The sequence below is a fragment of the Pelmatolapia mariae genome, linkage group LG14 (assembly GCF_036321145.2).
Source record: "Pelmatolapia mariae isolate MD_Pm_ZW linkage group LG14, Pm_UMD_F_2, whole genome shotgun sequence".
Classification (NCBI taxonomy): Eukaryota; Metazoa; Chordata; class Actinopteri; order Cichliformes; family Cichlidae; genus Pelmatolapia; species Pelmatolapia mariae.
Window position 1 is genome coordinate 20,019,918 of NC_086239.1, and position 27,583 is coordinate 20,047,500.

At 41.6% G+C, this 27,583-nt stretch overlaps 2 protein-coding genes across 2 annotated transcripts in view; both read left to right on the plus strand.

The window, feature by feature from the left end:
- tlcd2 (TLC domain containing 2) lies at positions 1 to 25,884 on the plus strand. Its single transcript, XM_063494284.1, has 4 exons — positions 1 to 608; positions 911 to 993; positions 7,494 to 7,576; positions 22,986 to 25,884. The coding sequence occupies exons 1-4, from the start codon at positions 430 to 432 to the stop codon at positions 23,364 to 23,366; spliced, it is 726 nt and encodes a 241-aa protein (XP_063350354.1). The 5' UTR covers positions 1 to 429; the 3' UTR covers positions 23,367 to 25,884.
- Positions 25,885 to 26,980: 1,096 nt separating this feature from the next.
- ccdc92ba (coiled-coil domain containing 92Ba) overlaps positions 26,981 to 27,583 on the plus strand; it is a 9,313-nt gene continuing 8,710 nt past the window's right edge. Inside the window, exon 1 of the mRNA XM_063494282.1 lies at positions 26,981 to 27,583. This exon is cut by the window's right edge and continues 252 nt beyond it. The gene's annotated coding sequence lies outside the window, so the exon portion shown is untranslated.

Sequence of the window (27,583 nt, forward strand, 5' to 3'; positions counted from 1 at the left end):
TTCACACCTACCGGTTCTACCTGTGATCGCGGGCCTGTTCTTTACGGGTTTATTATAGGGAGAGGGAGAAGAAAGGAAAAAAAGAGAGAAATCACTTCACGTTCAGTCCATGTCAGCGGGAAATCATTCACCAGACGCGTCCACGCCTTCTCTCTGTGGACAATAAGCGCCAAGCCGTGCGTTTCACGACTCTAACGGAGCGCCTGGTGACGTGAGCTGATCGGGGGCTCTCCGGTGTGTTAAAGTGACTGTCTGGGTCGTCGCAAACAAGTAAGCCCGCTGTCGTGTGTTTGTCTGGGCCACGGTCGCCAGCAGCAGCAGTAGCACCACGACCACCACCGTATATATCAGCGCTCACTTTGTGGAGACTGAGGGGGGAGGCACTTGTGGCTTTTGAAGTCTTCACCTCGTGGACCAAACGTTTTCGCGATGGAGTTGGGGTCAGTGATTTTGACGATCGGGGGTTCTGTGGGCTTTTTCAAGTTCGTGAACAGCGGGGTCGGAAAACTCCCCACACCCGAGTCTGCCTGCAGGAACGTTTGGAAATGGAGAAACATCTCCACGTCGTGTGTGCACAGTATGATCACCGCGACGTGGGCAGTGCTTTGGTAAGAAGTTAAGAAGTTTTTAATTCAGTGTGGATCTGCTTGGAGGAAAGGAAAATGTTGGGATTTGCTTTTGGTTCGGTTGTGCGCATAGATGGATGCGCGGGGATGGGTCCATAATGTGGTTTTAAACACGGCTGTATTTGATTTTATTTTTAATGCTGTTTGATTTTTTGGTCACTGTTGACATAGTTTACGGTTTATTCTGGTTATCCCTACAACCCCATGTGTTAAAAGAAGCGCACTTACTGACCCAGGCATTTGGAAAAGCTTTATCTGAACCGCTGTCAATCCGTTTTTTCCAGCTTTTTCCTGCACCCGCAGATGGCTGAGGATCTCATAGAGACTCATTCCGTGTTTTCTCATGTCTTGGTGTCTTTCTCAATCGGTGAGTAGTCTCCTACTTAGCGTCACAACTACGAGATGACTATGTGTACGGTTTTACTGAGTGCAACCATCCTGAGGGGAAGTGTGAAAACTAATTCCTGGATGGCGCCAAAGTAGCTCCAGACTAAAGGGCTTATGTCGTTTATGTAAAACCTTTTATTTTAACGGGCAAATCCGAGCCATAGCTTGGCAGTTATCTATATTAGATTAACCAATTGGACACCTTTTTAATTGAATTTCATCTCAGCAAATTAAAAAAAAAGTGCTTTAACAGAGCTTGGCTTACTGTTCTTTATTTCTTTTAAATAAAACTAATCATGATTCGATATTTTAGTTACATTTTCATTTTTTATTATTTAGATATTTGTTTTCTTCATTTTGTCTATTTAATTCAGTTCTTTTATGTACTTTTATATGCAATTTTTTTTTGTTTTTATTTAATTGATCCCTTAGTGCAGCAGATGTGGATAGGAGTGTCAAAATGTGCATGTTCAGCCTCTGGAGACATCAGTTTGAACCACTTGAGTTTTAAAATTTTCAAAAGTTTCCAGTTTGGCCATATCTCCATCTTAGGAAACAGCTGTTGTTTTGCTACAGAATTAAACCACTACTGATTTTTTTTTTTATGCTTGTGGTTATGAGTAAGTCAAACTTCTTCAGAGCTTCAAACAAAATAACTGTAATGCCACACATATGTTACATGTTGCCCCAGAGGTCCAGTAACAGGTGCAGCTGCTGCACGAGCTGTGCAGGTTTACCTTTTTACCCCCTTTTTTTTAATAGCACTATCACCCATAGGTTCAGACATGTAACCTTCATCCAGTGCTGATTTATTACTTTAACCCTCTGCACACATGTCTCTCGCCGGCACACCCAGTCATCGTTTTTCTTAACAGACTGAGAAGCAGATAACCATTTACCGCCACTCCAGCAGCCACTTCAGAATCACCAGATAACCTGACAAGCAGGTCTTTGTTACGCTGGTTAATTCACCTGACTCATCTAACAGATTTGTTAAATTAGTTAATGTTCTGCCCTCTCCCAGTTTAGTCCAAGGTAAATGAATGTGTTTTATATATATATATATATATATATATATATATATATATATATATATATATATATATATATATATATATATATATATATATATATATATAAAAAAAAAACTTTTTACACTGCAAGCTGGATCCACACGTGTTTTCAAACCAGATGGACAAGCTGCTCTAGATCGTGAGCCACCATTTTTTTTTTTTTAAACATGATTTTTGAGGGTCATAGGTGAGAACTGGGTAACCAGTGAGGAGTGTAAATAGTCCATGCTGGAAATGTGACTGAAACAAATAGTATTGTTTGTATTGCTACAGTTCTGTTAGCAAATGATTAAAAAGGTCTAAAGTCAACTTTTCGAACGTGCACGGTTTGACTCTAAGATTGCTCAAAAAAGGCAAGTCCACTTTACTTTATCTGGAAAAATATATTCGTAACATTTTCAACAGCAGTTATTGAGTTTATAAAAAAATTTACTTTTTATTTTTATTTTTTTCACTTTTATCCCCCACGTGAGGGATTTCTCTGTAATGTTTGTTTACCTGCTGCACATATATATTCCACTTTATTTAGGCTAATTTGTAAACTTGAGATATTTCTCAGTTTTTGGGATAAATAAAGTTTATATTATCAGATAATCTGAATCCCACCGGACCAAATCAGAATGGTGTGGACATCAAAATGAGCATTTTTACACTCTAGAGCGTTGAAATAGTGAATAAGCTAAACCACAGGTTTAACATGCTTTAAATTTAAAGCCTCTCTCTTTTTTACCGTTAAGTTAATCGATATCATCCTAGCAGCTACCAGGATGTGTTTAAACCTAAAACTGTGTTTGACTGAATCAATTAAGCTCGGCTGAAGTTCACATACTGTGTCTCAAGTAGGCTACATTGAATTTTACCATCAGCTCTCTAAACCAGATTAGAAACTTGCATAAATTCGATTTTCCCGGATTTCATTAAGATCTTTCAAACCAAGGTGCTCTTGCTACCCCGATTTCTTAAAATAGCAACTTTGCTCTGTTTTTACTTTTTCCTCATTAATGCTTTGAGTATTCAGGAGCAGCCTTTGGCACGTGAGCCCTCTTAACTCCGCACATTTATTGGATCTGTGCCGGGCCAGCGAGGGCTAACAGAGGATTCCCGGGATATTTGACATTCCTTCAGGAAACGCTGCTTTGGAGGGGAGGAAAACGAGGAGCAGTGTTGGTATCTGAAGATCAATGAGGGGCATTATCATCGGTCCCAAGCACCGGGTGTAACCCCTGTTACAGTCATGTGACTTGACCAAGACGGCAACTGTGCAAAGAAAGTCACTTGATGTGTGCAAGCTGTCCACATCAGATACCACAGAAAGGCAGAAATGTGGAGTGATTCTGGGCCCTCAGCAGGTTTTCAGAGACTTTAGGGCAGCAGATTTGTGCACTGTTCCTCGCTGTGTTACTATGCTGCAGACCTCACAGTAACATGACATCAGTGGTTCCCCACTTTTGTCCAGTACATAAAGCTGTCTCTGAGATAAAAATTTAACACAATATCCTGCTTTCTTATTATACAGTGATAAGCATAATAAGATTCATGCCATATATATTTTATTTTACTTTTTAAGTATTGTTGTGCATCTCCTTCCAACCGCCTGTCAGACTTAGTTTAAATTGGGAGATTTTTTGTGTATACTTTTACTTAAAAAAAAAATGCTATTATTCCCTGTTGTTTGAAAGTTTGTGAGCACATGTGCGCAAGTACAGTATAAAAGATGGCTGTAGCTTCTATGACTTCACCCATTCATTTGTGACGTTCTGTTATGAAACCTCGCTGAGTATTGCCATGTTGGTGTTTTGAAACCATGACTAATAAGGGGCGGGTCTTACTGACTGTAAGTGCTGCATTGTGAGTTATTAGCCAATGAGCCTGGATGATCCTCCACTCAGACACTTAAAATGAGCACAAGTTATAAAATGGACTTGATGTTTTATTGGGTCTGACCTGAGCCCATGAACTGCTCAGGAAAATGTTTATAGAGGTCAGGATATTGTGGAGTTTTCCCATAAACCTCTGTATGATCACAAATCTGAATGCAGCCCATGTGCAGCTCTCTCATTAGGAGTTAAGAGGATGGAGGTTTAAGGCTTCACCCATCTGTGAAGGTGTTTTTCTGCCACTGGAAAAGAAAAACATTTTTCCAAAACAGAGCAAAGTTGTAACTTTGAGTTAATAACTCCAAATGTCGGGTTAATTTCTCAGAAGTCAGTAAGTTGGCATTTTGAGAGAATGACCAAAAATGTGAGTTTCAGATGGAGAAATTGTTGCGTCAATCTTTTATACTTGCCGTTCAAGTACTCCAGCTCATTCCCGTGCCTAGAACAACTTCAAGTGTTCAGTTTTGGTGGGTTTTCTTACAGGACAGCTCTGGTCCTTCTGCAACATTTGTACTGATTTACAGTGGCTTGCAAAAGTATTCGGCCCCCTTGGACTTTTCCACATTTTGTCACATTACAGCCACAAACATGAATCAATTTTATTGGAATTCCACGTGAAAGACCAATACAAAGTGGTGTACACGTGAGAAGTGGAATGAAAATCATACATGATTCCAAACATTTTTTACAAATAAATAACTGAAAAGTGGGGTGTGCGTAATTATTCAGCCCCCTGAGTCAATACTTTGCAGAACCACCTTTTGCTGCAATTACAGCTGCCAGTCATTTAGGGTATGTCTCTACCAGCTTTGCACATCTAGCGACTGAAATTCTTGCCCATTCTTCTTTGCAAAACAGCTCGAGCTCAGTCAGATTAGATGGACAGCGTTTGTGAACAGCAGTTTTCAGATCTTGCCACAGATTCTCAATTGGATTTAGACACCAGACAGGTCAGGGATAAAGTTATTGAGAAATTTAAAGCAGGCTTAGGCTACAAAAAGATTTCCCAAGCCTTGAACATCCCACGGAGCACTGTTCAAGCGATCATTCAGAAATGAAAGGAGTATGGCACAACTGTAAACCTACCACGACAAGGCCGTCCACCTAAACTCACAAGCCGAACAAGGAGAGCGCTGATCAGAAATGCAGCCAAGAGGCCCATAGTGACTCTGGACGAGCTGCAGAGATCTACAGCTCAGGTGGGGGAATCTGTCCATAGGACAACTATTAGTCGTGCACTGCACAAAGTTGGCCTTTATGGAAGAGTGGCAAGAAGAAAGCCATTGTTAACAGAAAACCATAAGAAGTCCCGTTTGCAGTTTGTCACAAGCCATGTGGGGGACACAGCAAACATGTGGAAGAAGGTGCTCTGGTCAGATGAGACCAAAATGCAAAACGCTATGTGTGGCGGAAAACTAACACTGCACATCACTCTGAACACACCATCCCCACTGTCAAATATGGTGGTGGAAGCATCATGCTCTGGGGGTGCTTCTCTTCAGCAGGGACAGGGAAGCTGGTCAGAGTTGATGGGAAGATGGATGGAGCCAAATACAGGGCAATCTTGGAAGAAAACCTCTTGGAGTCTGCAAAAGACTTGAGACTGGGGCGGAGGTTCACCTTCCAGCAGGACAACGACCCTAAACATAAAGCCAGGGCAACAATGGAATGGTTTAAAACAAAACATATCCATGTGTTAGAATGGCCCAGTCAAAGTCCAGATCTAAATCCAATCGAGAATCTGTGGCAAGATCTGAAAACTGCTGTTCACAAACGCTGTCCATCTAATCTGACTGAGCTGGAGCTGTTTTGCAAAGAAGAATGGGCAAGGATTTCAGTCGCTAGATGTGCAAAGCTGGTAGAGACATACCCTAAAAGACTGGCAGCTGTAATTGCAGCAAAAGGTGATTCTACAAAGGATTGACTCAGGGGGCTGAATAATTACGCACACCCCACTTTGCAGTTATTTATTTGTAAAAAATGTTTGGAATCATGTATGATTTTCATTCCACTTCTCACGTGTACACCACTTTGTATTGGTCTTTCACGTGGAATTCCAACAAAATTGATTCATGTTTGTGGCTGTAATGTGACAAAATGTGGGAAAGTTCAAGGGGGCCGAATACTTTTGCAAGCCACTGTAAGGTCACAACTTTGTCTTGGCAGCTCCAAAGCTTCATGTTCAGTTTCTCTCTGATAAAATCTGTTATATTTGGGTCAAGCATTGTGTTTCTGCATGAGCCATTCAGGTGGGATATAAACTGAACTTTACAGGTGTAGCTGAGATGAAAATGAAGTTTAACTCTACATGAGTACTCAATAAAAAGGGTCCTGGAGGTTGAGGGAGCCACTGCCCCACCCTTTATTCATGTATTAGTAACTCCACCATAGGATGCATGTAGCTCTCATTGGCAATACAGATGGTGTAATCCCATCTGTAATGTAATACTGTGTAGCATTTTCTGCTGCAAACCTGGTTGTCCTTGTCGTTCTTCTCTCGATGCTTTTATTTCTGTGTTGCAGTTTACCTGTGGTGTTTCACACTTACAGTAAAATGGAGAAAAAGTACCTCAATGCAGCACTTTGATGTTTACATTGCCTCTATCAGTCCATGTTTACAGGCTCTGTCAGACTAAGCCAGGTGTTTCTATCAGGTTTTGCGTACTTATTAAGTCTTTCAACAAAGTCACTGAAGTCACGTATCGGCCCTAAAATCACACCGTTTGACTGCCCCTTCTTAAGTAAGGAATGTCCCGCCAATGTAAGCATGACAATCAAACTCATTTGGAAGAATCCAGTAGAAACTGATCTTCTCTGCCTCTCTGAGCTTTGGTGATTGTTCTGTGTCAGCTTTACACTGGAGCTGTGCCCATCATTTAAAAAAAAACAAACAAACAAAAAAAAAAACACACACACCCTCTTTCTTTTTTGTTTTTGTTCTCTTTTTTTGTCACTCCTCTTTTTCACACCTGCGTGTCAGACAATACTGAATGAATCATTATGAAAACACAGCAAGTCATCTGTTCCAGTTGGCAGGTCACGACTTTGACTGAAAATAACCTTTGCAGCTGAAAAAGCTGGTGTCTAAAAGACTACACTGGTGATCAGATAATAGAAACGCATAAATTAAAAGCTTGATGTCAGTCTGCATGGATTATTTAATCTGTGGTGGGCGCTAATTTGTTTATGGCGAGTGGAACCCAAGCTTGACAGAAGGGTCCTGGTGTCAAATTTCCAACATAATGGAGTTAAATCCAGCCTCGACGAATGCCCCGCGCGCCCTCACACCCCATCCGTCCCCATCCTCAAGCCTTCATTATGTTTGCAGCATTTTAAAAAGCCGTCACCATGGATACGGCTAGTAGCGGGAAGGAGCGCATAGCAGTGGAGGATATGAATAGGCTCTCTCTAAGAGGCATCTTGGTTGCCTTCGCTGCCGTCACGGAAGCAGACACGCTTGGATGAGCTCGAGTCTGGTGCGCTTGGCTTGATTGATCGAGTGATTAACGAAATGCTCTCTGTGCCCACAGGTTACTTCATCTATGACTTCTTTGACATGTTGAGGAGCCAGAAGCTGAGCCAGTCCTGGGAGCTGCTCTTTCATCACATCGTGGTATGTGTTCAAAAATAAAAATAAAAGAGAAATGATGTCATATCTTGGCTAAAGTTGTTTCAAGTTATAAGAGAGGCCTCTTCCAGTCTCCCAGAGTGATCTCAGCTCAGAGTACTGGTGCACCTGCGAGAAAGACAAAATACCGGTCTTTCTTGTCAAGTAACATAGAGCGAGGACTAAAGAGATGATCGTACCAGTGCGACAGCCTCCCTCCACTTCACTTCACTTCAACCTGCTTTTTTGTGAACTTTGAAGTCTTCCTGACTTCCCCCCTCACACTCACTGTTCAACCACTCATTTGTTTCCATCACATTCCTGTGAAAGCCGCGCATCTTAGGGGCATGTTGACCCCCAGCATGCTGGCATATTTTCCTGAGGGGAAGTGGAGGTCAGATGATCTGACCCTTCCTCCGGCTTTGCTCTAAAGAGGGAAAGGAGCTGAAGTGGCAATATAGGGAGAAAAAACCCCCAAAACATCCTCACTGATTATTTTCTCTCCCCGCTTCTGACTGCATGACCTACATCCAGGACCATGCAGGTGTTGTGTATTGCTTTCTGTTGCCAAGCTCTTTCTCTTGTTAGTGTAAGTGTATTACTGGCAAGAGCTTTGTTGAAATTTTTATCAGGTGCGGGTCGCTGCCAGGGCTGGAGCAGATTTGTACTGTGCAGCAGTCACGATTTAAGCCTCTGTTTGGGTGTTAATAAACAGCGTGGAAGTATTTTTCTGCAGACTTTAAAAAGCAGGTCACCGGACAATTATCACGCTGATCTTCCAGTTGCATATTTGTAGATGTAAAGCATGCGTTAAAAAAACAACTCTTTGTATTTTGGAAATGCTATAAATAAATGCTATCGCTAGAAAGATAAAGGAATATTTTTGGCTCATCCCTTATGGTTCCAAGATAGTATATCGGAGTTCCTTATACACATCATTTCTCTGATATCTGACATGCATCATCAATCTGGTATTGTCTCCACTCTTCTGTGAGGATTTGTTTTGTTTGTTTTTTTTCCTTCCCTTAACCAATCGCCAAAGAGCAATGAATCCGCCTGAATCAAGTGTTGTTTTAGGACAATGCCCGACATGCATCCAGGCCAGCATGCTGGTTTTGGTGGGTTTTTGAGAGTGAAGCTGAGCAAAGGAAAAACAGTCTCCGGTGTGAGGTGACACTGAGAGCACATGAAGATAAATATGGTCCCCTTTGTTAGTGCGCTTCCTTTGTTCTGCCACACAGCTTGACAGCCATGTTAAGGCCCCGTTTCAACCAATCCCATCACTTGATACTGTAGCTGACGGCTGGTCAGTAGTGTTCGCGTTGTTATTGTATTTTCCACCTCACGTTTCAGTCAAACTTTTCTTCTCCATCTTCGGTAGTTAATCCAATCCCTCATTTGTTTTAATTAAGAAAACTTCTTCAGTTCTGAATTATTAGTTATTTTACATGATGCCACAACAAAAGTCTGCTCAGAAGAGTTGATGGATTCAAACGTTTTCCCTGAAACAGCACCAGAATGTCCGATCGATTACAGAAAGTGTGCAGAAGCAAATAATACAACAAATATTTGAGATTTTCTTTGTGGGTTGCTGGAAGGACACTGTCGTTATCAAAGTGGTCACTGAGCACTTGACCTGGCAGGAGGAATTCTGTTTGTACTGAGTGGCTAGAGTGGAATTTTTTTTGTGTGTGTTTCCTAAAATTTCAAATTTTTGCCGTTCCAGTTAATCTAGAGCTCCAATTTCAAAACCTCTAGATTAACTTTATTAATCTCTTTTTTTTTCTAACTTGCCAATGTCAAACCATGTGTGTTCTTTGAATTATTAGTAATGATGCAAACACTTGCACTTGGAGAAATACTTGCATCTAGCAAATTTGCATTTAATTAAACTTTGGAAGGTTTACAAGAAACCACTGGTCAATCTCAGTCTGCACAGCCTTAAAAAGGAAAAGTTCCCAGCAACACCATCTTTATGGCTGTGCTCATATCCAATAGTTTTGCTGGACCAGGATTTGGGGCAAAATAATACATTATTTGGTGTTTAGGTATCAGAAACCGTTCACTAAATATGTTTGTGGACATAGTTTTGAGAGATAACTTCACTGCATACAACTAAGATAACAAACATTGGAAATGTTGGAATGGAGGGCTGCTATTGATTGATTTTTCTGGGGATTCTCAGCGTGCATCTTTGTCTGGCTTTATAGGTGCCGGGTAACACTTCAAGTATTATTTTCAAGCATTATTTTGCTAATAAAACTTTGGCAAAATTGGTTTTTAGTTCTTATTCAACTCAGACATCACTGTCCTTACCACCTCACCAACCTGCAGTTCAAAGCTGCTGTTTCCGAGGGGCAGCCAATCGGAAGAAAGCTGTCATATAAGGAGGGCAGGTGTAAGGTAAAGATGGATTATTATGCAAAGATACTCTTGTGGAGTAAAACAGTGTCAAGATGGAGCTAGAAATGAGCTTTGCTAGAAATTCTCAAATGTTTTGGATTATTAGTGGGAAACAGCTCCAGCATCACTTGTCTGTAGGTGACAAAGGACTAACTGGGAGGAGATATTTGTTTTCCCTTTTTTCTGGAAAAGTCTCGTCTTTTTCTCTTTCACTTCCTGGAGGTCTAGTGAATGGGTGCTTTGGCCAGGCCAGCTGGCTTCGGATTGTCATTAGAGCGTGGGAGGCCATTCACACAGCTCTCTGTGCTTCTCAGCAAACTAAATCTCTTTACACCCTTCGTTTCCCGACTGTACCATTCATCCTTTTCTGTGACGTCCACTGCTTCATTTCAGCGTTAAGCAATCCTCCCTCAACTCTTTCGCAATATTGACATCATCTTGACTCATTTCTTTTCTACTTTTGTTGCTCTTTTCCTTGTTTCTTTCAAATGCATATGGTATACAGAAGGTTACTGTGTCAGGTGTTCACATACCAGTCACCTGAAGTCCAAGTCCAAGGAGTTTTCCCAGTGTGCTAAGACCTGAACATAGTAAGACCAGCTGGCCATGCGGTCCTAGAACAGAAGGCTGCTCTCTAGTTAATCTTTAGCTCATATGGGCAGCCAGCTGATTCATATTCCCCCTGCATGTCATCTCCCCATTGCTGCAGACCTAGTGTACAATCTGGCTTTGCCTGAGCAGTGACACATGCAAACTAAAATGTGCATATGCCATGCTGCATGTAGAGCAATTGTGTGACTGGAAGACACACCCTCCCATATTTTCCACAAGTTATTGGAAAATATGGGAGGGTGTGTCTTTAGAGAAAGTTTTGAACATGTGTTTAAAAAAAAAAAAAAAAAAAAAAAAGTTTTTTCTTATATGTTGACTGCTGATTGATGTAGGCCATAAAATAACATGGGCAAAACAAACCCTCTGACTAAATATTGTTGACTGTACAGGTGGAAACGCGTGTAAAAATACATTTTGAACGTCAGTTGTGGTCACACCTGTTGCTAGGTCTTGTAAATGTGAAGTGCACACTAACTTCAGTGCAGTTTTGCTGATCTGTTCTCGCGGTCCAGGAGAAATAATAAAGTCAAACTCTCCATGGAAAGTTTTTTTGTTTGTTTTTTTTTTCCCCTCCTTATTGACTGCTATGCAGAATACAGCTTCTTATTTCTGTCTCAGAAAAATGTGGGCCCTGCCACACTCACTTGGGCCTGATGAGATCCTGTCTGCTGTAAACTCAAGCTTCCTTTGCAAAACAGGAAGGCCTGATCACTCTGACAGGAGTCGGGTGGCTTCTTCTAAGGGTCAACGATATGTACCTACAATGGTATGTTTAATGTGTGATAAAAATATTGTGCAGAGCTTTCTAGAGTAGGGCATAGTTAAATAATGTCAATTTTTTTGCCTTTGTTTGAGCTAAACTGTACCAAAGTGATCGCTTAAAGAAAACACCCACCCCTACGATGAGTATGTTTCAACCATATTTACTCATGACTCTCGGAAACTGTGAGCACATAATTAAAAAGAAGAAGGACGCCAGCCAAACGCAGTAGGACAGACTTTTTTTTTTCCATGAAGTCTGAAAGCATGTGAGTAACAGTATATATTGAATGTTCTCATTTGAGGTTTTAATGATGATACACAGTAGAAGCACAGATAGGCTCACAGCTCCTTCACAGGGGATTTTACGTTTTGCAGCATGTTTTCTTTCATAAATGTCTGTCATCCCTCTCTCATTAGGCAAAATTTAGTTATCTTCAGTGAGCCGTACCATAGCAGACACTTCTCTGAAGCAGATCAGGGCTTCACAGGTTAACTGACTGCTTCCTGTCTGCTGTAGCCCTTTAAAAACCCAAATCTAAGTATAGTATTGATGATGATGATGATTCTACTATTTTTCCTCCTCATCATGTATACTCACAATAGTCCCATGTAATACTTCTAACGCTCAAGTTGGTGTTTTACACACAAATGCAGAATTATAGGATTGTTAATGAGGAAGTCATTAACTTCTCAGCTGCTCTGTTATTTCCAATATTGCAATAAAAAGCCCAGATCACACATACAGCGAAATATGGAACTATTAATCATCTGTCACATTTCTTCTAAAACAGGTTCACCAATAATTTATTACAACAACTCAGTAATTTTGGGGGAAACAATTAAATTAAAACATAACTATGTAATAGCTTTTACCATTTAATTACAAGGTAAAACCAAGTAATAACCCTGCTGGGTAATGTTAAACTAACTAGGGGTAATAATGTAGATTCTAATGTAACAATACCTATGAGGTAAAACCAGTTGGCAATAGTAGTATTGCAATATAATGACTTGCAAACAAAAGAGGTACTTTCTGAGCACTATTTGGAACTAAATATTTTTAGTATAATGATGTAATGATAACGATGTGTAATGCTGAAATTAAGTCAACCATATATCCTAAAAATTGTCCTTTGTTTATTGGCTTGAACATATTTTATGTTGTTGTCAGTCATTAGTACTAGGGCACATATCTGCCATAGTTTAGTACCTGGAAAAATTTGTATTAATTTTTGTGTAATAACCAGAAAATATAATAAAACTGTTAGTTTCTTACATTCAGTTTAATCTGTTATGATAACCCTATACATTACTTGGCTAAAAAAACATTGTTAATACTAGGCTGTTTCTTACTTTTACCTTTATATGTAAAAGTAAGATATATGTAATTAAATAGTTTTACATGGTTACCTAGTTCTAAATTATTGCAACACTATTATTGTGTTATTATAGTGCTGTAAACAAAGTGCAGCTGGGTTCTTTTTGCTTTAAAGCACACCTTTCCAATAGATTTCATGAGTAGAACTGACCCAGTGAACTCCTAAATATAGGTCAGAGAGCTGCATCAGCCTTATCTTTGGTTAAAGTGACTAATGCCCTGATTATGTTGAAGTAAACAAACCAAAGAATTGGCCAAATCTACACCTAGATAGTTGCTCTTGTTCTTCTATCGGTGTTCCGCAAAAATCCTTTTAGCCAGGTTTTCAAATTCAGTCTGGGATAGTCTCAATCCTTCTTGCTTCATGATGTGCAAACATCAGATATTAATGGACCTTGTGTCAGTTTACCAGGAATGAAAACAGATATTTGTGGGAGGAGTGCTCAGCTGTCTCAAATACCCAGTGGGGAATGCCACATTTAGAGGCTTGAACATATTTTATTTGGCTGTCACTGGTGTCGGGACACAAGTTTTATTGGAATGCCTTGCCTGCCGCAGATCCTCTGCATCATTCGACTCTGAAACCTGATTAACCTGCACATTTGTAGCTTTATCAGCTACTCCTTCCAGTATTCATTCTAAGGAACCCTGACTCCACCGCAGAACTTAAATGTTTCCTGATGCACATGCAGAAATTTGTTGAGTCTTTGCCTCCTCTGCCACTGGAAGTTTAATATCAGCCGTTTTTTAAGCGCATATGACGTGTTTTTGTCTTTGCTACTAGTCGTATTTCTTCCATCTGCAGTCTGTTGGCTCTGCCACTCCTCCTTTTTGAATATGTGAACAACAGTTACCTCTCTGCATCTCCGGTGTCAAACCATGAACTGTGGGGACTGCTTTTGTTTTTGCTGAAAGTTAGCCGAGTGAGCAGAGACAGCCTGAGAAATTCAAAGACAACAAAATCATGCCACACGCTGAGAGTAAAGTAGGCCAATGAGATGGCAGAGAGTGGAATGTGGGCATACATTTATTTTGGCCATGAAATATGGTGTATCCATGTGTATGTTGGTCAATTTTTTTATTTTTTTTGGTGGGGAACCCCGCAAGTCCCCAGATTATGTGTATATCCAGACAGGAGGGCAGACATCTGGTCTCCACATGAACCTCAGGCTCCCATGAGCAACATGGAGCAGAAAACCTCTAACTTCCTGAGTGGGCTTCTGCAAATGTGCGCTCGTTCTCCACACATTTCTGTTCTGGAGCCATACATCATATATCACACACTCTGCCTTGTTCTCCACCCCTCCATCCTTGTGTGACTGCCAAACATCTCCCCCGTCCCCACTCGTCCACCTACTCTCTGCAGCTTGTACCACCCACTCACATGGCTACATACCAATGAGATTCTCCACACTGGTAGTATAATATCTGGTTTTTGTTGAGGTTTTTTCTTTTTTCTCCACCCTCATGGTATGTCTGAAGAATTTCCTTGTCCGTTGTTTTTGAGACAGGCACAGTTTATACTCATGATGCAACAAATGCAAAGTAGGAAAATAAATCAACAATTTCAGTGACTGCAGCTTCTTGTCTTGGATGACAGAGATGCTTTGGACCTTGTACTTGTTTGTTTATACAGAACTTTCTGCCTGCTGTAGAGGTCTTTGACTTTGTTTGTTATGCCTGTTGCAGTAGCATCTTATCCCACCGGGCCTCACATGTTTTACCGGTCCAGCGCCAGATAGTGGCTAGTTTTTGTCTGTTTATCTTTTTTACTGCTCATTTCCTGTTTCATATGTTTTGCTTGGGGCTTACTAGAGTAACTTTGCATAATTCACAATTCGGGATAAGAATGCATTCATGCACGCCACATTGGTGATGTTCCCACAGCTTTGCACCATTTATACCAGTGGGAGAGCTGACGAAAACCTCCGCATCAGCGCTGGTGTAGGTGAAGAGACGTTTTTCTAATGCTTTTTCAAACTGCTGCAACATCCCCTGTGTATAATCTGTGACTCTCTGAGCTTCTGCACTGACATGTCACTAAAATGGAGGTAAAAACTGTCACGATCATACACTTGGCACGTGTACCGGCCCAAAGCGTGGCTTGCGGACGTCACTTCTGTCATGAAGTGAACTTGAAACGTAAACTAGTATGCACAGTGCAGCTCCGCAGTTCAGCCACAGTCTGAAATAAACTTTGTTTTTCAATTTCTCTGCTAAGTTAACTTTCTTCTGATTGGCTGCCCTTTGCAAACAGAAGGTTTAAACAGCAGGTGGGTGGATATGTCCTCGGTGCAGTAGCTCACTTCTCATGTCCTTGTTCCCCAACATCCGACGGAGACCTTGTTAAGTGAGAGAGTGTAAAGGCCGGTACGGCTCCATGCCTCGATCATACCTTACATGCTTGCAAGTCTGCTGAGGTCCGGGTCACATAGTTTTGTTATTTTGTACACTGTCTTTCAGACAATGTCACAGACTGCTGGAAACGCATCGGTCAAGTAGTCATTCCTGTTTTATTTCTTTGAAGTCTACACCTAGGGTGCCTGCATAGTTGGTGCTTACTAATGTAAAGTGACAACAAAAAACATTGGCAAGTTTTTTGTTGTCACTTTACAATTCTCTTACAAGAATTAATTACCGATTCATCTGTAGTGCCTGAGAAGTTGGGGGGGGGGGGGGGGGGGGGGGGAAATGTTATCATTGGTTCTTGGATTTTAAAATGTTTTTAAGACAAAACCATAGAGAGCACAGCAGCCAGAACAATGTGAAGCCCATCACGGTGCATCAGTCTTAAGTGTCAGTGAGGCTTTTCTGTTACAGTGGCTTCCGCCTACAGCAGGAAAGAGCACACATGCCATGCTTCCCAAAGAGGCTGGCTTTGAAAAAGGGAAATGGCGCTTGTTCTTGTTGGCATAACAACCAGGAATGCTGTTTGTAGAGGCATTCATCTATCAGTGGGTTTACAAAGGAAGGAGTAGATGTCGGTAAGCTGCAGGTCACGTCAGAAAAAGCGAGGTGGGGCACATAACAACTGTGTGTTTGTTCTCCACCGGTGCCACACCTCGTAGCCTCAAACGAAAGCTTAAAAAATTAATAATAATTTTTAAAAAAAAGATAGACAGAAAACCTTGTCGAGATTTAGTTACTGTGGGAACACCAGAGGTTCTTGCGTGTGATTGGGTGTGAAAGCATGTGAGAGCAAAGCAGAGGAACAACCTTACATTGAATCTTTGTAGTAAATGCAGTTAACCATTTCCTTTCCATGTCGTTAGTCTCACCTGTCCTACTGTAGTCATCGGGATTTTTTTCCTTTGAAGCTGCAACAGCTCACCAGTGCACGCGCTAACTATAGTTCAAACTTGACAAATTGTGGGTTTCTTGAGTGGCAGAAATGTCTTTCCAATCTCAGAGCTAATTTTGGCTTCAAACTCTCATTAAGAAAGGCAACAATCATTTATCATTAAGGTGAACACAGTGATGGTCTGTGTCTGATATTCCAAACTAACATGCTAGTTAAGATTTTAAAGCATTTTACCAACTAAAATCTTATGATCTTACTTTGCAAGCAGTGAAGAGGACACCAGCATAAATATAACACAATGCAACGCAGTAGTGATGCACATAACAAAGATTGCAGGATGGTGACACACAGCTGAGGTGTGACACATTTGAGCATTTTCACTGTTGTTTTGAAACGCAGGGGGACGCTCGTAAGGTAGCACACCCGTCACGATAAACTGAAGGTACACTGACCCTAAAGCACGCTCCTCTTCATCGTCTTTTTACCCCACAGCCAAGAAAGACAGCTGGAGTATTGCTGTAACCCACCGGATGGCTGTCCAGGTGGGCGGCGTGAACACAATAACTGAAGAACGAGGCAACTTAGAACTATAGGCGCATCTCCTAAAAATCTTATACAAGTACGAATCCTTTGTGAGACATTGTCCCAGCTTTTCCATCATGTGTGTTATTAAGATTACAGCGTTACTGGATAAAGGTGTCAGTGGGGGCTGAAATGCTGGTGAAGGACTCCGAGTAATAGCTGGATGATTGTTGATGTAGGTCAAAGGTCTGATTCCAATGAGTCGCCCCCTGCTGGCCTTTAGTAAAAAATGCAGATACTTCAGATCTGGAAGCTATGTTTATCTTTGCATCCAAAAAGGTTTATATTCTCTTTATTAACAAAAAGGTCTGTTGAGCCTATGCTGTCTTTAATGGAGGATTATGGATACAGCCGTGTTGTGGTACTTTAAGGATTCTTCTCTGTCTTGTTTTACGGTTACAGATGACCAAAACATGCACAACTGCAAATCCTATCATCAGTGCTCTTCTCAAATCCTTGGCCACTGCGGACATAAGTTAGGTCATTGATGAGGCATGCAGTCCACTGGAAATAACCACTACCTGTCTCTGCACAGCCAGTGCCTGAAAACCTCGAGTGACCAAAGCTGTTTTCACACAGGAACGTCAGAGATGTCGGGATAATCCAAACGTTGTCCAAAGATGAGGTCACTCGCTTTAGCCCAGCTGTCGCTCCTGGAAATGTGTGTGATTTACTGATTTTTAGGCAAGGGTGCCACCTGGGTAATGTGTGCAGGAGTTACCTATTGCAGGATTACCTATTATTATCTTTGCATACTATCCAAAGAACAGTAGACTTTGTGATATGAAGGGAAAATAAGTAGTAGTTAAAAAGGCTGGGACTCCATAGAGCTGCTGTGCACGTGTGAAAACAGCTCAAGCTTCACCAAAACTGACCAATCACTGAGCCCTGCTCTGATGCTCCATAGCCTGTATTTGAAATGGCACATGCCCGGCTACAAATGAAAGCCATACACACAATTTAAACTGATCACGGAGATGCACGAACAAATATTTGTGCAGTTACTCACCAGATGTTGTGCTGCTGTCAGCTGAGCAGAGTTAACACAGGTCTCATGATAGCAGTTATGGGCCCCATGCCTCATTCTTGTACACAGGCCTGCGTGAACCTTCAAACTTTGGATTGTGCACGTGATTGTTAGCATGCCATGGTCCCATCTCCCCATCACTCCACTGCTGGTGTTCCTACTAACAATTTTCCAGCATCCTATACATTGAGCTTCTTTGTAGTTTCCTCTCCATCAGCTTCACTTAAGCATTTCCTGCCCTCTTCTTTAGACACACTCGGCCTATCCATTAACGGATTTTTTATGAGCTGTGACTATCTTATGTGCTTATATATTATATGTGTAGAGCAGTAAATAATCAATAAAAGAACATGCACCTACATCCGTTTATCAGGATTATTATTATATGGCACACTGTGTTGCACAGCTGTACTGTGCTGTACTCAGACGGGTTTGTTTGATTGATGAAGCACCTCCTCAGTCTCCCATGTCTGTGACATCTCCCACACATGCACACACACGTAAACTGCAAACACAGCGTTGCACCTCCCTTGTTAATAACCTCTCTGCCTTCTTTAGTTATTATTCAGCGTTCGGTTTGTGCAAACGACACGTCACCGAAACCTGAAATTCTTCTCCGACTGAGTCACAGTACGAAGTACTGAAAGAACTGGTTTGTCACGGGAATCTTTTCACTAACTCTCGTCCCATTTTTTTTTTTTTTTTTACAGGTGTTACCTCTCTTTGCAACAATGTTTGATTGAAGATTTCTGAAAAAGGAAGAAATAACTTCCTCTTTCATCAGGTTTATCCGCTCTGGTACTTCTAGTCAGTTCAGCCAGCACGGACCGATTTTCAGCACAAATATAAGTCTTTGCACATCTATCACGCGAACTTTGCCCCACTTTTGGGTTGGTCCCTTTCCTTTAAAGCTTGGGAAAACTTGGGATTAGTGACAACCTCTGTCATCTTCACTATCTCAGCGCCCAGTGTTTTCCCCCTGATATAGGGCAGAGGTGATGGTCCCTCACTGGGGTCTCCAGTACGGCTAATTGAGCCCACAGGGAAAAGAATGCAGCAACAAACACTCGTGCTGCTTTGTTTTCATACAGGTGTGTATAATATAGGTTCATTACTAACTTATTATAGACATGTTGTATGAGACTATTTTTCAATCAAGTTAAAAAACTTCAAGTTTATGTTTGAGCTTGGTGATTTTAGTGAAGTGGCTCCCCACGGTCAATTTAAAGCCTTTTTGGATTTTTTTCTTTTCTTTTATATGTTGCAATCATCTCCTGCAGATGAAGTATTAACATGTTTTTCAAAGAATTAAACTTAAAGTTCATTCTTGACATAAAAAACTCAATCATGGCACAAAATCTTCCTCAGATAAGCTTCCTTTAACTTTTTAACTACTCCCATATATAAAACAAGCTTTTCAACCAGTATATTTTCATGCTAATGTGTTTTAAAAAAAAAATCTTACTCTAACAGCTAAATGTGGTATGATGGGGTTTTGTTTGTTTTAATTCCATTTTGCTGTGGGTTGTGCAGTTACCTGATGGGGGTCATATGTGGGTGTTCCTGTGCTCCTCTGTGTGAAAGATGTGCTTCAGTGTGGCAAATCCAGCTAATCCCGAATCAATTCCATCACGACAGACGCAGAGACCGGTGGTGTAGGGGGAGTGGGATTACTGGGAGTCCCTCTATAAGTGCAGAGTGCTGACCACAAAACTGATAATCGGGGTTGGCCACCATTGCTTAGGAATGACAAACAGAAGAGGAGACACCAGGATCAGCTTTGGCTACTTTCTGGTATCTGGTGGCTGCTCGGCCACAAGGGGAGCTGGAGGAATCCAATCCATAAGAATGATTTTCTTAGAGCTGTTTATTGCAAAACAGCAAAGTTAAAACTCATGAAAGTGGAGTGTTTGCACACCTGCGTCACATGCACTGTGCTCACACTCCATTATATCATTGGAATAAATAAATCCAGATCTTTTTTTTTTTTTTGCGGGACTTTTGTGCACATCCCTTTTTTCTTACATTTTTTTCTTTCTTTTTTTTTACGACCCATTACCCAGCCACTCTCAGCAGCCTTGAAAAGTATTACTGAAGATGTTTTCTGGCCCTGCGTGGCACTCTCCTATCAGTGTTCACATAAAGATTAGGTTAACGGCTGAAAGGACATGAACAAACACCAATAAAAGAGCGAACCGCCAAAGTGGACACACGTGATTTTTCTCTTTAAGTAACCATGGAGAGGGGCGGGTGGTGTTGTTGTAGTAAATGTAGTTGTTTTTTTTGTTTTATGACACAGTGAACAAAGACTAAATCCATCTGTGTCACCTTATCACCGGATTGTATAAGGACCCGTGTTCTGACGTGGTTTATTCACCCATGAGCCTGGATAAAGACCACTGCTAGATTTTGTAACCGTAGTCTGGCTGCTTATGGGGGGCGTGTGGATATGTGGGTGATTACACAGGTTAAGCAGACTGCTCTTCTTCTTGAGTGCTTGGGAGATGACAGAGAAGGGCACTAAGGGTTATTGATGCGTTTAGCAACAGGGATAGAGCTTGGATGTGTTTTTCAGTCAAAAAAGACCCTCCACTGTGCTGTTCTTACTGTAGTGAATTAAACTGAAGGCAGTGAGTGCCCTCATCAAAGCTCCAGAGGAGTTGATTCAGAGCTCTCAGTTTGATGTGGTAGCTATTCATGGAAACTCTGTGTTTTGTGAAGGAGGCAACAACGGCTTTCACTCACATTCACAGTTGTTTGGAGGCCAAACAGGTTTTTGCAGCAGCCTTTAAAGTCGGGCATGGGGATTGACTTGCTTTAGTAACCAACCTCGTGTGGCCTCCATAGGAGCTGCAGTTTTTGAGTTGGCTATTGTCACTTAGATTTGAATTTACTGTGAGATTGTGGGTTTGCTCACTGGAGTGTGTGTGTGATGATTCGCAGGTGTCCGGTCCTCTGTTGGCACCCGTGAGAGTGTTTTCTGGTGCATGTTGTGTGTTTAAATGATAACAATCTGGACTTTTCATTCATCCTTTTGGTTTTCAGTTGCGTCATGGCCGTCTGCCATCGCTTCTGCCACAGTGTGGATATGAGAAGTGGAAACGGAGCGCACTGTCCTTGAGTGTGACAGAGTTTTTGTTTTTGCCCCAAATAAAGGATTTCTGATCTCACATTACTTCAGTGTGTTATTAAAGTCCTATTTCCCAGGACACGGGTCACCAAATTACTAAGATGCTTAATCCATTCATATGTTGTTGGCCACCTCTGACAAAATGTCATGACATGACATGTCACCTTGTTATTTTGGGGGGTTTGGAGTCAGCACCTGTGCTGCCACAGAGGAATGTCACAGAAGGGTGACCGGGCCACTGCTGGCTGTGTGATCTCACCTGTGTGTTAATGTTTGGTGCTGTATGCCTTTCACATTATGAGGCATAGGTTGGTTGTCAAATGCAGTTCCTAGTTATTACTGTCATTATGAGCTAAAGGCAGGTAAATGGTGTGATTTGTGCTGTGATTACTCAGTGTGTGTTTTGTTGTGAGTGAGTGAGGTAGAATCCAAAAATAGTCTTTTACAGTTCAAATGAAATCTAGTGAGGTAACTCCTCTGTGCTGCGGTCACAGTGTGCACTTGCTTTTAGGAGTTTTTAGGAGTTTAGGAGGAAATGAAACACATCCAGCAAAGAAGAAGACGTTGAACTTTACCTCTTGGCACTAATGGATCCGCTATATTATAACATGTGCAACTCGGGGGATAGTGTGACCCTCACATGGCTTGTTGCCTAATCTACAGGAACGCGTCACATGACATTTTGCTACATTACAGTCATCACATGAAACACATAAACACAACATGTTTCTCCAACAGAGCCAGCCCTATTTGTAAAGGTCATTTTGTCACTTCACACATCACAGCACCCCGTGACCTGTAGCAGCTGTTTTCTGCTTTTCCTTAAGTCCGCCTTTATTTCCAGCTTCCACTCCTAATGCATAAACAAGCCAGTTTAAGCGGTGCAGTGTCTGAGTGTGAATGAAGCCTGATGAATGTGCGCGGCTGCTGGCCCCTGTGGAGAGTTGGCCGAACGGAGTATAGACGCTCTCCTGTCATCCAGATTTTATACCTGAGACACCGCTGCTGGGAAAATGTTGCACAGCAGCTTTTTGTTTTCTTTCTTTCACAACATCCCATAATTTTTGCAGTATGACTCCTCCAGGGTTTGAGTTGTTTGAATGATGATGCTGCCACCTTGTGGCGCGTCTGTGTCAGTTACATCACAGACTTTCATAAGCACTGTGTGGGAGTGGCGGTGCTTCACGTGGTCGTTAAGTAAAATCCTGACATAAGTGGCGGCGCGTTTTCAGGGCAGAAGTTCAGATGTTCACACATCCGCCTCCTCCTGATAGGCTGAGAAGATAAGCGAAAGTGACTGTTTCAAATCTGGCACATTGCCACTTCAGGGTTTTGTTGTTGCTTTTTTTTTTAGATTAAGTTACAGTGCTATCATATCAGTTATCAAATTCCATGAAGCACATGGTGTCTGGTTAAACATTATCTTGTAATCTTATTCAATGATGACGAGCGTAAAAGCTTTTAAGATATGTATATGCTCTCTACACTCACTGGCACTTCCATACATGCAAATAAAAGATTAAAGCTAACCTATAAAAATGTGTTTTTAGGAGTCATTTAAAACAAATAACAGAGTCAGATGACCTGATGGACTCAGGAAGGCTGTTCCAAAATAAGGGTGCCACAACCTCAAAAGCACGATGGCCTCTGGTTTTAATATCTTAAATTTAAGATTATTAATATTTTAAATTTGTATATCTGGTTACTGTTGCCTTCCTATCAGCTCGGAACAGCCTGTCATTCTCCTCTGACCTCTGGGATCAACACTACACACAGAGAACTGCACTGCGTATTTGCTCTTTTTCAGCCCGGGAGATGGTCATGTGGGAAAATCCCAGCACATCAGCAGTTTCCGAAGCACTCAGACCAGACCGTCTCGCACCAACAACCATACCACATTCAAACTCACTGAGACCCATTTTCATGCTCATTCTGAAGCTTGCGTTGCGTTGAACCTCACTTGATTGTGTCTAAATGCATTAAGTTGCTGGTGATTTGCTGATTAGATATTTGTGTTAACGAGCAGATGAGTATCAAATGAATCTGCTGGTGAGTGCGTCACAATGAAAAAGTGATGCGCTCACAGATGAGAAGAGAGTAATATTTATAATCCTAGTGGTAGTTATGGTAGTACTAGTAGTAGTAGATAATAGTGTTTTTGTTTTTTCACCTGCTGTAATGTTCCTCTGTGCCGTTTTCTCTCCTTGTCTTCTTCTGTAGGTGATCACCTGTTTCGGCCTCGCTGTGGTGTCATGCCGCTATGTGGGCTTCGCCGTGGTTGCCTTGCTGGTGGAGATAAACTCAGTGTTCCTCCACATCAGGCAGATCCTGCGCATGGCCAACATGGCCGCGAGCACGCTGTACCGCGTCAACAGCATGATCAACCTGGGCACGTATGTGGTGTTCCGTATCAACACGCTGGCCTGGATGACCCGGTGGCTGGTGCTCAACAGGGACAAGGTGCCCCTCCTGGCCTACACGCTGGGCAGCGTTGGCATGGCCATCATGACGGCCATGAACATCGTCCTCTTCTGCCGCCTGCTCAGGAGCGACTTCTTAAAGAGCAGCACCCGGGAGGCCAAGAAAGAGAAGGAGATGTAGAGAGGAGGGGGAGGAAGGTGAAGGATTCAGAGGGGCACACACAGTAACGGCGTGTTACTGTACATTAACACGCCGTGGCTGAGGTTCTGTACTGTCTGTACTGCCTGCGTTTAAATACTCATAGCTGGGAAGACAGAGAGATCTGCACCTCCCTTACACTACAGGTACAAGCACTCCAAGTGTAATCAAACAGCCTCACCTCAGATCCATCTACCGATCAGCTGCAGTTTTTTCTCCCATATTTCAGTGCTTCATATAAACAAATCGAGGCCTTGTGAGACACCAAACGCCTTATTGTCACACGGCGTTTCAGCTCAATCGATCCTAAAATGTAGCTCGCGATAAGTGACAATGCACTGAGCCCCTCAAACGTCCATGTATGCAGCCAGCAGAAACAGAAACATAAATATAAAATATCTCTCTTTGCTTTGGAACAATAATCTCTTATTCATATATAGACATATATCTCTATACATAGGATATATACATGTTATGCTGCTGTGAGTTTTATTTCTTCAGTGGGGGTGACGTCAGAGGTGAATGCCTTTCCCACCAAATCTCCTCAGCTAAAAACCACCTGCTACCTCAGAGCTCGCAACAGTTCTTTGCCTCTCTCCAACACTCGCTATGCTGCTGGTGATTGGCAGCAAAAAAAAAAAGTAATGTCTGCCTGTTAAATAAAGAAAATCAAGCAAATGCAAATCTTTGCTTAAAGAAAGAAGAATGACAACTGGGAGACAACAACGTGTGTCTGCTTTGTCCTTTTACATTTAACCCTGATGCTTAACACAGCTCGTGCCCTTCAGTTCGGCCTACACGGCGGGATCTTCGCGTCGGTAAACCTCAGAGGAACGAGGCGAAATCTCCTGGATCAATCACTGATGGCCTCACTGTCCATGAGCGGGCAGCTGCGATTTAAACTTGAACCCTGTGAAGTGAAAGGAAAACCTAAATGATGTAGATTAGTTGAGTAAACTCAATCATTAGAATAGTAATTAATATTTCAACAGTGCGCCGTATCATGTGCGTCTGCAGTAGGAGCTTTCAGACAGGCAGGAAGTATCAGCACATTCCTACACCTCACCTCAGTGACCTCAGCTCAGCCAAGACCACCAGAGATGCTTTTACTTTGAAGGGTTTTTGTAGATCTTTGCCATCCTGCCTTTAGTTTTAAAGTCGCAGATGAGCGCGACAGAAAGCAGAGAAAACCCCGAGGTGGGCGGGAACAAACTGGTCTGAGAGCTGTGAATACAGCAGACTGTTATACACACACAGCCTCACACGGCCTCTTCTTCCAGCTCAGCTCACAGCATTATAGCTCTTCTATGGCATGGAAATATAATTGATGCCATTTCGTTTTTTGCTTTTGATTTTTTTGATGTTTTGCCTTTGTGTATAATCAGTGTTTGTTTGATTTGTTGTATATCTTTGTAATTTATTTGTGCTATAAAAAGACGAGTTTAAGGTGACACGGTGTTCACCGAGTTTTCCTGTCGCTGATATGATTGTGTTAAGACGCGTTGTTAGAGGGTGGGAGGGCATTTTTTTTAGCAACTTTTTTTTTTTCTCCTTTCTTCACGTACAGTTTCCTCACAGTGTGTATGCTTGAATATGTTTATGTTCAAGCCGTGAAAAGCAGGCCTTCCAGCCCCAGTAACAATCACAGCGCACAGCTTTTCCAAAATAAAAAAAAACACTGTTTGGGAGAAGACAAAAGTTTGAGTTATTTTTTATTTTTATTTTTTTTTATTATTTTTTCTTTTGAATGTTAAATTTGCTAATTTTTTTTTAGGGCAGCTTTGTTGTTGGTAATTGAAGTTCTTTCTAACAAACAAGCTTTCACTCGTGAACCTGTTATGAATACGGCTGTAATGTTATTGAAATCGTGCTTGTATGATATCATTTGTTCATCATGTTGCTGTGTGCTTTAATGAATTGTGACACGCCTTAGCAGCCAAGTCGTATTAATGACCTGATGATTTTTTTTTTTTTTTTAAAGCATTCGTAGCTCTGATCACCTGTATGGCTTTGATTTCCAAATGCGACTGTCCCCAGACCTTATGAGGTCAAATATTAAAAAATATTAAATATTGTGGTTCAATATTTGTGACTTGTCGGCATAACGAGAAAATATTTAGGCCAAGAGGTATTCTAAAGTCCACCAACTTTATCAAAACCCACAAATTATAATTGCTCCAGCAGTGTGCCCTTGTTTATTCATTCATGAAGTTCACTTTTTTCTTTCTTTCTGACGAAGCGATAACAGTGAAGACTGTTGACACTGCAGCTTCTCGAAGACTAACTGAAATACTGTACTGAAGCAACTGAGACTAGTTTCAGTTTTGAAAGCAAAAATGATCCTCTGTCATCAGACTGTCGCATATAAATATAACGGTGTAAATATAAGTTTTATTTTTTCAAGTTTTGTCAAAATTGTTTTGTAATTAAAATTGCGATATGTATGTTTACATAACAACACTATTTGTTTTAATGTGTCGATTAAAATAAGTGAATAAAATCAAAGGAATGAGCGTTCTGTTTTAGTTTCCCTGCAGATTTTTGGATTAGCATCGGGGTTATAAAAGAAGAAGCCAGTTCAAGGTCCAGATCTGGAGCGTCCGACTCACTGTTAGACATGGGTGACGTGACCCAGTTTGATCTCAGGTGGGCCCAACCAATCAAAGGCATTGTTCATATTAAAGAAACAAAAGGTCCGGGGAGGTGACACAAATGCTTTTGGGGTTAAGTCAGGAAGGACGTCCTGTCAAATAAAACATGTGGCACTAATCACTGTGGTGACCTCTTAAATCTATCTTCTTTTATTTTGAAAAACCAGAACTATTTTAACAGGGATATTTTTTTGTCCATACTCCATCTTCTGCTATTATAAGTGCATTAAAATGTACAGATCACAGTGAATCTACGAAAAGCACAAAAGTTTAGATATGTTAACAAGTTTTAGAAAGAAATCCAAACAGCATTTACTTCTTTATAGCCCAAACTAACTTTACACAGACCTACATTCATGTTGTATGTTCTTCACTTAGTCCTACAGGGGACTGGAGACCTGACCCGGTGTGCTGCTAGGATAGGCTCCAGCTGTGCAACCAGTACCCAGAACTCGAGAAGAGTAAAAATATTGGATGAGTTCAAATTTTAGCGACCTTGGCCTCAAGGTCAAAATCAGAAAAATCAACTTTTCTGATGATCAGCTACGATTTTCAAATTTAGGCTATAGGTGCATCTACCAGGAGGCTGAGGGGGAGTGACAGTCAAGTTTTTGTTTTTTATTCTCCCGCCTGAAGGAGGGAGTATGTAATTGGTCTTTGTCTGTCTCTTTGTTAGCATTCTGGCATCCACCGTTTTTAAGTTTTTAAACTAATGTTCTAATTTTGAGTGATGGTAGATACTGGGAACAGCTCGAGCTGATTTAATTTTGGTGAAAATCTGTTCAAGGTCACACCACTTGTGAAAATTTCTAAAAAATCTATACTACCCACAATTTTTTCTGGATTGTCTTCAAACTTCAAAAATTAAAGTTTACTTTTTCAATAAAAAATTATATGATTTCATAATGACACAAACGATTTATATACTACACTAGATTTCCATATTAACAATGCTGGCATGAGCATAAAACATCAAAGTTAGCATAGCCCTTATTCTCAAGTGCTCCTGTTATTATTATTACTATTAACCTTGCATTCCTTGTCCTGTAAACAACTCCCAAAGGGTCCAAATGAGGTCCCCGGCCCTCATGTTGAGAACCACTGCAGCAGCCCTCTTGTCTCGCTGTCCACGGTGCTGGAATCACGCGCATCCTTTCATTAAAGTGCACAAAGCAAACACGCTTCGTGCACGCGAGGCTTTAAAGTTTCGCGTCTTCACACGCACGAGCTGCGCCTTGATCCTCCACAGAGTCGACTCGGAGCGGTGATGTGCCGCTCAGCCAATCAGCTGGCGGACTGACCCCGTCGTACGATGTTCTCGCGTGTTCTGGTCACGATGGCTTGTTTTCATCACCGTCTTCAACTCGCTGCTCATCCAGCAGCTCGATGACGCCTCAGTTGGTGGGAGCGGAGGAAAGGTGCGCACGTTAAGAAAAAAAATGGACTGCGCACTTTGCTCGTCGGTTTTCAAAGCAGCTTCATGTCCCTGCTGCTGATGATCGACCCTGCAGATGTTGCAGCAGGGATTGTTTTTGGTGTCGGCGGATC